At 42.1% G+C, this 12,465-nt stretch overlaps 2 protein-coding genes across 6 annotated transcripts in view; one reads left to right on the top strand and one right to left on the bottom strand.

The window, feature by feature from the left end:
- The window catches only part of LOC106986850 (GTPase IMAP family member 7-like), a 78,457-nt gene that overhangs the window by 63,973 nt on the left and 2,019 nt on the right, over window positions 1-12,465 (bottom strand). Inside the window, exon 2 of one of the 2 annotated variants that reach the window (XM_053217896.1) lies at window positions 6,208-6,223. In XM_053217896.1, coding sequence (XP_053073871.1) covers window positions 6,208-6,223 — 16 coding nt within the window. Of the gene's footprint in view, window positions 1-2,403; window positions 2,423-6,207; window positions 6,224-12,465 lie in introns of those variants that run through there. The other variant, XM_053217894.1, reaches the window with a different exon arrangement.
- Window positions 1-12,465, top strand: part of LOC128314680 (GTPase IMAP family member 1-like) — a 95,838-nt gene that overhangs the window by 43,577 nt on the left and 39,796 nt on the right. The window lies entirely within an intron of this gene.

Consider the following 12,465-nt stretch of genomic DNA (forward strand, 5'->3'; position numbering starts at 1 on the left):
GTCCAATTTGTTGGCATATAATTTTTCATAGTATTCCCTGAGAATTGCTTGTATTTCTGAGGGATTGAGATCAGGAACACGACAGGGATGTCCACTCTCTCCACTGTGTTTACCATGGTGTTGGAAGTTCTAGCATCAGCAATCAGACAACAAAAGGAAATCAAAGGCATCAAAACTGGCAAAGATGAAGTCAAGCTTTCACTTTTTGCAGATGTCATGATATTATACATGGACAATCTGATAGACTCCACCCAAAGTCTGCCAGACCTGATACATGAATTCAGCAAAGTCGCAGGATACAAAATCAATGTACAGTATCAGTTGCGTTCTTATACGCCAATAATGGAGCCACGGAAAGACAAATAAAGAAACTGATCCCATTCACAATTGCACCAAGAAGCATAAAATACCTAGGAATAAACCTAACCAAAGATGTAAAAGATCTGGATGCTGAAAACTATAGAAAGCTTATGAAGGAAATTGAAGAAGATACAAAGAAATGGAAAAACATTCCATGCTCATGGATTGGAAGAGTAAATATTGTTAAAATGTCAATACTACCCAAGGCTATCTACACATTCAATGCAATCCTAATCAAAATTGCACCAGCATTCTTCTTGAAGCTAGAACAAGCAATCCTAAAATTCGTATGGAGCCACAAAAGACCCTGAATAGCCAATGTAATATTGAAGAAGAAGACCAAAGCAGGAGGCATCACAATCCCAGACTTTAGCCTCTACTACAAAGCTGTAATCACCAAGACCGCATGGTATTGACACGAAAATAGACACATAGACCAATGGAATAGAATAGAGACTCCAGAATTGGACCCACAAAAGTATGGCCAACTAATCTTTGACAAAGCAGGAAAGAATATCCAATGGAAAAAAATCTCTTTAACAAATGATGCTGGGAGAACTGGACAGCAACATGCAGAAGTATGAAACGAGACCACTTTCTTACACCATTCACAAAAATAAACTCAAAATTGATAAATGACCGGAATGTGAGACAGGAAACCATCAAAACCCTAGAGGAGAAAGCAGGAAATAACTTCTCTGACCTCAGCCACAGCAATTTCTTACATGACACATCTCTAAAGGCAGGGAATTAAAAGCAAAAATGAACTTTTGGGGCCTCATGAAGATAAAAAGCTTCTGCATTGCAAAGGAAACAAGCAACAAAACTAAAAGGCAACCAACAGAATGGGAAACGATATTTGCAAATGACATATGAGACAAAGGGCAAGTATCCAAAATCTATAAAGAACTCTCCAAACTCCACACCTGAAAAACAAATAATCCAGTGAAGAAATGGGCAGAAAACATGAATAGACACTTCTCTAAAGAAGACATCCAGATGGCCAACAGGCACATGAAAAGATGCTCAACATCACTCCTCATCAGGGAAATACAGATCAAAACCACACTGAGATACCGCCTCACACCAGCAGAGTGGCTAAAATGAACAAATCAGGAAGCTATAGATGCTGGAGAGGATGTGGAGAAACAGGAACCCTCTTGCACTGTTGGTGGGAACGCAAACTGGTGCAGCTGCTCCGGAAAACTGTGGAGGTTCCTCAAAAAATTAAAAATAGAACTACCCTATGACCCAGCAATAGCACTGCTAGGAATTTACCCAAGGGGTACAGGAGTGCTGATGCATAGTGGCACTTGTACCCAATATTTATAGCAGCACTCTCAACAATAGCCAAATTATGGAAAGAGCCTAAATGTCCATCAGCTGATGAATGGATAAAGAAATTGTGTCTCATATACACAATGGAATACTATTTGGCAATGAGAAAGAATGAAATATGGCCTTTTGTAGCAATGCAGATGGAACTGGAGAGTGTTATGCTAAGTGAAATAAGTCATACAGAGAAAGATAGATACCATATGTTTTCACTCTTATCTGGATCCTGAGAAACTTAACAGAAGACCATGGGGGAGGGTAAGGAAAAAAAAAACATTAGAGAGGGAGGGAAATAAACCAATAGGACTCTTAAAAACTGAATATAAACTGAGGGTTGATGTGGGGTGGGAGGGACGCAGGAGGTGATGGGCATTGAGGAGGGCACCTGTTGGGATGAGCACTGAGTGTTGTATGGAAACCAATTTGACAATAAATTTCATATTAAAAAAATAAAAAATAAAATTTAAAAAAGCACAGACTGGGCCACTTCTAAATAGCAGAAACATTTTCTGCATGGTTCTAGAGGTTGGAGGTCCAAGATGGAGATGTGATTTCAGTCAGGATCTGGTGAGAGACCTCTCTGGGTTGCAGGCTGCTGACATCTGGCTGTGTCCTCACATGGTGGAAGGGATGAGTCAGCTTTCTGGGGCCTCTTGTAGAAGGGCACAATTCTCAGTCATATGGGATCTACCCTCTTGACTGACTCACCTTCCAAAGGCCCCAGCTCCTAAAACCATCCTCTTGGGCACGAAATTTTCAATATATAAAACCTGTTGGGGGACACAAACATTCAGACCAAAGCAGACACTGACCCTCCTTAATACAGTCCTAGTTCTTATTCCCGGCTAGATCTGGCCCTTTGTGACCCTTGGATGTTTTATTATCACCCGTGAAAGTGATGTCAGGGTCATACATATTAATGTTTACTTCTGATACATCGGTTTATTTCCTTTACAATAATTTACTGAGAAAAAAGAGAAATAACTATACTGAAAATAAAACAGTTCCCAAGTTTCTAGCATTTATTATGGCTGATGTCTTTCCAAAGTGAAGTCGAAATTTGGGGAATGTCTTCATTGTGCTTCTCAAATGGATTACTATGCAAAAAAACAAAACAAACAAACAAAACAAAACAAAACAAAGCAAAACCCAGAGGTCGTCTCACACAATGGAGAAAGAGGGAGCCACAGGTGCACTGGTGGAAAGCCTCAGACCCTGACATTCCACTGCTATGCTGGTACTATGGAGTTTAATGGGGGTAGGCCAGCCCATGAAAGTGCTTGACCGCCACATCACTAGAAAATCAGATGCCATCCTTAGGTTGTGTAACCAACCCATAGGGTTTCCTTATTGCTCTGTCACAATGTGACAAAACACTTTCAAGGAAGTTAGCTCCTCTCTTCAAATCAGCCATGCTCTAGTCCGGAGGTGTGGATGCAACAGGAGGCACCTACTCACCTGGCCCAGGGTCGGGGGCTGGAAGGAAGGTGGTGTTGGCAGCTCCACGTGGAGAAGGTGGTTGTTGGGGGGACCCCTAGGGCTATCCTAGTTCCACGTGGATTAAAAGGGCCCGCGCGCCTGTGCTTAGATGCCACTAGTTCCTGGGGCGCCAGAGTGGGGGTGGCAGCTTGGACTTCGGGGTTGTGGTGAGCTGTGGTCAGGAGGCCTGAGGGCCCTGGTGGCCCTTGCAGTGAGCTGGGCTCGGTGAAGTGCCTCTGGGCGGAAGTCCACCATTAATCTCCGTCTGAAGCGTCCTCAGCAGCCCTGCGGGGCTCACACGGGGGCTCTGAGTGAGGGGGGAATCCCTTCGGTAACCCGGCAACTCGGGGACCACGGGGCAACAGGGAGGGGACCGGGGTTGGGGGACGGCCGCTGTCCCCAGCTCTGCCTCCAGGGCGGCGTGTGCACGAGCACGCACTGTGGGGCTGACTTTAACCCGTCATTCTTTCATTTCACGTTGTCTCGTGCACACGTGTCCACACACGCCCTCCAATTGTTGTTTGTTTCTGTCTTGTTTGCATATAGAAATGGAAACTTAAAATAAATATAAGTATTTTGGCTTTTAAATTCGCATACGGAAATGTATGCTTGAATCAAAGGAAGGCTTCGACACCCACGGGTAAAAAGCCCTACTTGGGACATTGCGAGGGCGTGTTAGAAGGAGTAGCGGAGAGAGCAGGGTGTGGCACGTGGCCCCGGACTTGTGTCTGTCTCAGAGCCATCCCCTATGCACCTGCTCCAAGAGGTGGGGCCGAAAGGGGTTCCGTTTCTTTATTGACATGATCACATTAATGTTCATCTTGATAGCTTTCGTGTATGATGAAATAATATGATGAAACCACTTTGTAGGTTAAATTCCATAAAACTGTGATACACAATCATCAAATCCAAGAGGAAACTTTTCGTAATAGTAAATACTCATAAATTAAAAAAAAGGATTTCATAAACAGATACATTTCACACTCATACATACTCCACAGGTATTTTTCACAATAATAAATACTGCACATTATTGTGTGTATATTCCTGGGAGCTAGTGGAAGTATAAGGTAGGATATGATTACATGCCAGTTACAAAGTGCAAATGTGGAAAGATACCAATATCTATAGATACAGATATATATCTACATCGAGAGAGAGAGAGAGAGAGAGAGAGAGAGAGAGAGGTATAGATATTGATATCTTTCCACCTGGTTCTGTTTCTCTTGAGAACCCTAGTACAGTCAGACCTACTGAGAAAGTCCACATCCCCAGGCCCAGGTGCACAGGCCATGCTTAAGACTCAGGCTGGACCAGGACAACAGACATATGTGCTGCCCTGCCCCCACACGCCATAGGAGCAATGATTGATAAGCACTAGCCATCCATCACGGGCCTGGAGAGATTCTGGGAAGCAGAGTGTGTAGGGATGACTGGAAGCTGAAGGTAAACGGGATGAGAACACTAAGTAAAACCACATGGCATCTGAGTGCCCACACTAAGCTCAAGGCACCCTAGAGAAATATGGAGCCTTAGCTGCTCCATTGATAATTGTAGCAACAATCCCAACCGGTCCAACTCGCTGTGGGCTGACTCAAATCCCACCCTAACACCCTGATGGAGGACAAGGGATTCTGTATCTAGGCATCAATATTATTTATTTCATTTGCTCCTTTTCTCCTTTGTCTACAATTTAATAAAATTATGAAACTTGTTTTAAAAGCAGGAGAAGAAAAATAAAACACAATCAACAGGGTAGACTCACAAAAAGTCCAGAAACTGAACAGGGATTTTAAAATAACAACAAGGACTGAATAAAAACTGGACAACATGAAATAAAAGATGGGGAAATTTCAACAGACAGATGAAAACCAAAGAATCAAACATACGTGGTAGAAGTCAAAAGCACTATCAGAGATGAAGTATTCCCTAGCAGGTACATCAATCAACACAGTTGACTCAACATGAGTCAGTGAATTTGAAGAAGAGAGAATAGAAATTCTTCCACTGAAAACAAAAGTTAAAAATGAGTGAAAAAAAGAAAGAGAGAAGAGAGTATCCGGGAGCTGCAAAGCAAATCAAACAGGTTAACACACATGTATCTGAAGTACCAGAAAAAGAAAAAAAGAGAATGAACAGAAGAAACATTTGAAGAGCTAATGGTTCAGACGTTTGTAAAAACAAGGGAAGACACCAAGACACAGATCCAAGAGTCCCAGAGAAGCTTGAGCAGGATAAATACAGAAACAAACAAATAAAAATCTAGGCACTTCATACTCAAACTGCAAAAAATCAAAGATAAAGAGGAAGACTTAAAAATAACTGCGGTGTAAAAGGCACGTTATATTAAAGGAATAAAGATTGTAATTACAGATGATTCCTTGTCAGAGCTTGCAATCCAGACGACAATTTACTGACATCTTTATATTACTGAAAGAACAAAAGTGTCAGCCCAGAATTCTCTAAGCCATAAAAAGCTTTCAAGAATGAAATATGGCCCTTTGTAGCATCATGGATGGAACTGTAGAGTGTTATGCTAAGTGAAATAAGCCATACAGAGAAAGACAGATAACATATGGTTTCACCCTTATGTGGATTTTGAGAAACTTAACAGAAACCCATGGGGGAGGGGAAGGAAAAAAAAAAGAGGTTAGAGTGGAAGAGAGCCAAAGATAAGAGACTCTTAAAAACTGAAAACAAACTGAGGGTTGATGGGGGATGGGAGGGAGGAGTGGGTGGGTTATGGGTATTGAGGAGGGCACCTTTTGGGATGAGCACTGGGTGTTGTATGGAAACCAATTTGACAATAAACTTCATATATTGAAAAAAAAATTTAAAAATAGCTTTCAAATATAAAAGTGAGCTAAAGCCTGCCTCACAGAAGCTGAGCGGATTCACTGTTGACTTACCTGTGCTACAACAAATATTGGAGGAAGTTCCTCATCCAGAAGGAATGAAGGTGATACCGGACAGAAATTTGTATTTACCTAAAGAAATAAAAAGCTCCAGAAATGGCAAAAAGGAAGATAATACAAAAGACATTTTGTAGCTTACATTTTATAGTTCTAAAAGACAATTGTCTAAAACAAAAATAGTAATAGTGTATGGAGGGACTTACAACGTATGTGAAAGTAAGGCATGACAACACCCAGGAGGCAGAAATTGTTAAGTACATTAGTGTAAGTTCCTTAAACGACATGTGAAGTGGTCTAATAGTACTTCCATGTAGACTGTGATAAATGGTCTAAACACCCCGGAATAAAAAGCAGGGACTGTAGGACTGGATTAAAAAGCAAGGCCAACCACATGCTATTTAAAAGAAACTCACTATAAATATAACAAGTGCATTACTTTTTTATCGGTGCCTAACAAATGACCTCCAACGTAGCAACTTAAAACAACATACGCTTATTGGCTCCATCTCTGGGGGTCCGGAGTCTAGGCAAGGCCTGACTGGGTCCTGTGCTCAGAGTTGCTTGAAGCTTCAGTCAAGGAGTCAGCTGCTCAGTCGTGTCTTCTGTGGAGTTCAGGGTCTTTTTCCAAATTCATTCAAGTTGGTGGCAGCATTGAGTTGCTTGTGGTTGTAGGACTGAGTTCCTCCTCCCAGAGGGTCATCCTGGCTGTCCCTCTTGATAGGCAGTTCTCAATATGGATATTCAACATGGATATTCTCTCCATTGGGAGAATCTCTTGCTTTTAAATATTTTTTGATTAGGTCAGGCCCACCTGGTATAATCCCACCTCCCTTTTTCCCCTAAAGTTTATTTATTATTTTGAGAGAGCCCGAGATAGCACAAACGGGGAGGGGCAGAGAGAGAAGGGAGACATAATCCCAAGCAGGCCTTCCACTGTCAGCATGGACCCCTACTCAGGGCTCCAATTCAGGAAACCATGAGATCATGACCTCAGGCAAAGGAAACCAATAGTCAGATGCTTGACCAATTGAGCCACCCAGGCACCTCATTAGCATTTTTTTGAAAGACACAGAGAAGGATACAAGAGGGGACTCTCCTCTCTCTAGCTCAGAGGAGAAAGTGCTGATCCCTCCACCTTCACCCCAGGGAAGCAGAAACTCTGCTGCGAGCCCTTCATAAATGATCTCCTCATGAAAGACAGTGACTGATCTGTTTCAGAATGTGAGAATGTTAGGATAGTTCAGTAGACCACTTTTTCCTATTATGTTTTATTTGTTAAAAACATGAAACAGGTGGTAGTTTCTCCGTCTTAGCTTACTGGGGCCAGACGTGACCCACACTTTTGGTCCCTTATTCCATTCTGTATACACACCAAAGAAATTCTTTCTGGCAGGTCCCAGCTGAGTCACCTTCTTGGACAGTAAATCTGGTTGTCAGATGGCCCCAAGATGTGCGACTAGCTCTGTTCCATTCAGGGAGAAGAATAAAGTTTTCCAACTTCGGGTTTTGGCCCCTGCTCTGGTCTCCACTCCCTCTTTACTAGGGAGTCCTAGACTTTTGATAGAAATCTGGTATTTTGCCTTATTTGATTTAGTTCTTTGCATGTATACTTGAGAATCTTGGAGACGAGGAGTCTTCAGTATTCTGAATCTAGCTGGTAACAATTGGAACGAGGGAAATGCCTTGAATATGATTGAAATGACTTTGTCCCTTTCAAATGTGAGATTATTTGCGACTGGGCGGTCACTCTGAAGGTATGGTCCCAGACGAGCAGCATGGGCAACACCTGTGAACAACACAACGTGTAGGGAATGCAGATTCTCAAGCTCCACCCCGAGCCTACTGAATCAGGCTTTGTACTTTAACAAGCCTTCCCGATGGCTCTGATACATGCTAATGCTTCACACAGTATAGAGAAAAACCTGAACAAACAGCTTCTAGACTAAAAAAAGAAAAGAAAAAGAAAAAAGGATTTGTGAAAACATGACAGCCTTGTAATGCAGGGTGTTGGTGTTTCTTCACAAGGGATTGCCTATAGTCTAGCACTTGTCCAATTTACATGAGAAAGCCCAGGGGTCCCTTGCTGCCCAATAGAATTTTATATAGTAGATGTCCAGATAACAGAAGTTGAGAACACTCTGTCTTCTTCTAGGGGTAAGAAAACAGAGGAAGAAAGAATAAACCAATGAGACATGTGTCCCAGATTCCACCTCTCCAGGTTCAGAAAGCAAGAGATATATTGTCTTTTCCTCAGTTCATGGAGGAATGAAGAAGCATGAAGAATTGTATGAAAATTTGGTTGGGAGATTGTCAAGGGAATTCACCATGAGGGTGAGAACGAGATAGCTGTGCAGTGTCTATGTTTAATTTTGCTACGTAGGCTGTTCCCCGTGTACTCCACACTGCTCCACAAGAAGCAATTGACTTAAAGTCTAAGGGACTCATTTCCATAAGCCTGCTCAAAGCATTTTTCCTACAAAAGCAACTATTAACTCAAGAGGAATTAAAAATAGAATTAAAATCTCCCTATCTCATTGTCCTTTCTCACAAATCTGTATCAGAGAATTGGTGCTTAAGAAAATGTGCACACCAATGAGAAAGAATGAAATATGGCCCTGTGTAGCAACGTGGATGGAACTGGAGAGTGTGATGCTAAGTGAAATAAGCCATACAGAGAAAGGCAGATACCATATGTTTTCACTCTTATGTGGATCCTGAGAAACTTAACAGAAACCCATGGGGGAGGGGAAGGAAAAAAAAGAGGTTAGAGTGGGAGAGAGCCAAAGCTGAAGAGACTCTTTAAAACTGAGAACAAACTGAGGGTTGATGGGGTGTGGGAGGGAGGGGAGGGTCGGTGATGGGTATTGAAGAGGGCATCTTTTGGGATGAGCACTGGGTGTTGTATGGAAACCAACTTCACAATAAATTTCATATATTAAAAAAAAAGAGGGAAAAAATAAAAATTAAAAAAAAAAACAGATCTTTTGGAAACAGCCTAAAGATGGGTCTTGTTTTCTTATTCATTCTGTTACCCTATGTCTTTTGACTAGAGCATTTAGTCTATTGACATTTAGAGTGAGTACTGAAAGATATGAATTTATTGCCATTGTGTTGCCTGTAGAGTTTGAGTTTCTGGTGGTGTTCTCTGGTCTTTGTTGCTTTTGTTTTTTTTGTAGTTGTTGTTGCTTTGGTTCACCTTTTCTCCCCTGAGAGAGTCCCCCACACAATTTCGTTCCAGGCTGGTTACTGGCCACAAATGTATATAGTTTTCCTGTGTCTGGGAAACACTTTATCTCTCTTTCTATTTTGAACAAACAGCCTTGCTGAATAAAGAGCTTTGGGCTGCTTATTTTTCCAGTTCATCACATTAAATATATCCTGCCACTCCTTTCTGTCCTGCCAATTTCTGTGGATAGGTCTGCTGAGAACCTGATCTGGTTGCACTTGTAGGTTAAGGGCTTTTTTCCTTTGCTGCTTTCACAATTCTTTCCTTGTCTCTTTATTTTGTGGATTTGAATATGAAATGACTTGTTGATAGTTGGTTTTCCTTGAATCTGATGGGAGTTCTCTGTGCTTTCTGGGTTTTGATGTCTGTCTTTCCTCAGGGTAGGAAAGTGTTCTGGTATGATTTCCTCACATAAACCTTCTTCTCTGTGTTCTCTGTCTTCATTTTCTGGGACCCCTATTATTCAGATGCTGTTCCTTTTTAATGAGTCACCACGTTCTCTAAATCTTATATCATGCTCTTTTGCCTTAGTTTCCCTCTTTTTTTTCCTGCTTCATTAACCTCCATAAGTTTGTCCTCTGCATCATCGATTCCCTGCTCTGCTGCATCCATCCTTGCCTCCGTGGCAACCATATGAGATTGCATCTCAGTTCTAGCATTTTTAATTTCATGATGGCAAATTTTACTTCTTTTATCTCCACAGAAAGGGAATCTATGCTTTTTTCAAACCCAGCTAATATTCGTATTATCGGGACTCTAAATTCTGGTTCAGATATTTTGCTTATTTGTCAGGAGCATTTCCTCCTGTCCTTTCTTTTCAGTGAATTCCTTCATTTTGGAAGAAGTAAAGGAATTTTTTAAAAAATTTAAAAATTTTAAACAACACACAAAAAAATCAAATGAAGGATGCTAGATCCTAGGTGTGTTTTGGTCTGGTTGTTGAAAGAAGCTTGACAGAATAGAGAAAAAAAGGAAAGAAAGGGGGGAAAATGAAATAAAAAGTAGGAAAACATTTGATAATTAAAAACATGCAACCTTCCTTTTTCTCCAGCATCCATCCACTCCCCACTTCTACACTGTGACCAAGCCATGAGGTGGCACCTCCCTTCTGAATTTCATCTCAGAAGGGGCTGTGTTTCCAAACCCCTCATTTCTGAGGTCCCTTAGTCGTGGACCCACTCCAACCCTCCGTGGGAGGGTCTTGCCAAGCAATGGCCAGGTGCTCGCCACCCCTGGGAACATTCACGGGACCACCTGCTGCAGATGCCCAGAGCCTACAGCCAGGTACCAATGTGCCCCACAAGACTTTCACCCAGTCATGTAGCAGCAGCGTCTCAGGGATTGTGCTAAATCACAACACACATCTGGTGCCAGACTTCACTGCCCCATAATGCCTTTGTTCCAAAACCAACAAACAGCTGTTCTCCAGGGTCCACTGGGACACTTACCTGTAGGGAGGCCACACGACCTCTACCAAATGTTCTCTTAGCAGGGGAACCGCTTCTCCCCACGTGGCCCTCGGAGCCCTTGGACCTCGCTCCTGGGGATTCACCCTTCCCACCAGATCACCACCAGGTAGAGAAGTACAGAGTTTCCAACTCTGGGCTCCCTTGTTTATAGGGCCCGTCTTCTTAATGGTATTGAAAATCTACTTTCTCCTTTCTTGCTTTCTTGTTCAGTCCCTTTTGGCTGTTTCCACTCTTTCTCTTTCTCTACAGTTGCCTTTTGGGGGAGTGTTTTCCTGTATTCTACCCCCTGTTTCTGTCCTATCTCCACAAGCAAAAACAACTCCCTATCCTCCATGGCTTCTCTCTCTCCCAAATCACGTCTCATCCTGTGTATCTGCAAGTTCTGTGGCTCAGGTTATACAGATTGTTATGTTGATCCTCAGATAAATTTTTCTAGTGTGCAAAATGCTTTTGTGCTGATCTGGCTGAATTTCAGGAATGAGAGAAGCAGAAAACTTCCATGCTACTCCACCATCTTGGTCCCTTCTCCTGGGGAGAAGGGATTGTGAGGGATTGTGAGCTTCTTAGTGGTGTGCTTCCTTTATCCTTGAGATTAATTAAAAGTACAGTCTAAACTCATGGGTGTTTGAGGAAAACTGGGAGAGGTATATGTCCCTATGGGCAAAATGGCTTTGAGCATGGACAAGCCAATGTCAAGATGGCAGAGTGAGGAGAGTTGCCATAAGTCACATATGACCACCAGAACATATTGGTAGAACATGGAAATGTGCTTTGGGAAGCCTTCACATGGATTATGTGAGAAGTACCAAATAGAAAACTATAAAACAGATAGAGACACCTCCTACTGTTATCCATATATTAAAGGGTATTTTTGCTCCAGGAAAACCAGAAAGGTCTCTAAAGCCTTGGTTATACATAATTTCTATCAGTGCATAATGAATGAATCCAACGAGAAGGTGGTGTTTGACTCGCAGAGGGGTTGAGAATGTGGCTGGGAATTTCCAAGGAAAAGGAGGAGAGATGTGTTGAGGGTAGACCAAGACTAGCTCTGAAATCATCTTGAACTGTTACCAAAAAATGAAACTCACACCTGTAGTCCTAGAAGAAGTGGCAAACGTAGGGCACCTGGGTGACTCAGTCCGTTGAGCATCCCACTCTCACTTTCAGCTCAGGTCATGATCTCATGGTTTGTGGGTTTGAACCCTGCGTCAAGCTCTGCACTGATGTGTGGAGCCTGCTTGGGGTTCTCTCTATCACTGTCTCTCCCCTGCTCATGCCTCTAAATAAATAAATAAATTTTAAATAAAATAATAAAGAAAAAGAAATATCAAAGGTATTTTCCAAGAAGAAGTGGACTGAAAATTTATAGAAATATGACAGAACAGAAAACTTTTATTATAATACCAACTAGCAAGCAGTTCAGCTGGGAGAGGGTGGTATGTGCAGTAAGTTATGAAGGTCTGAGGTGGTGGAGGTGAAGTGGCAACAGTTAGTTTCACATGAAAAGGAGAGAACTGGTTATTCAGCAAATATGTTGCATTGAAGTCTGTCAAAGAGTTGCTGTAGATATATCTGAATACAGCAAACCATTGTTGTCTTCTGTGTTGAATCTCTGTCTTTCAACTGCTCTTTCTGGCATTTAACTTAGTTGAGTTGTGAGAGGTCTATTTTCCAGACAACT

This window comes from Acinonyx jubatus, chromosome A2 (genome assembly GCF_027475565.1).
Source record: "Acinonyx jubatus isolate Ajub_Pintada_27869175 chromosome A2, VMU_Ajub_asm_v1.0, whole genome shotgun sequence".
NCBI classification, from domain to species: Eukaryota; Metazoa; Chordata; class Mammalia; order Carnivora; family Felidae; genus Acinonyx; species Acinonyx jubatus.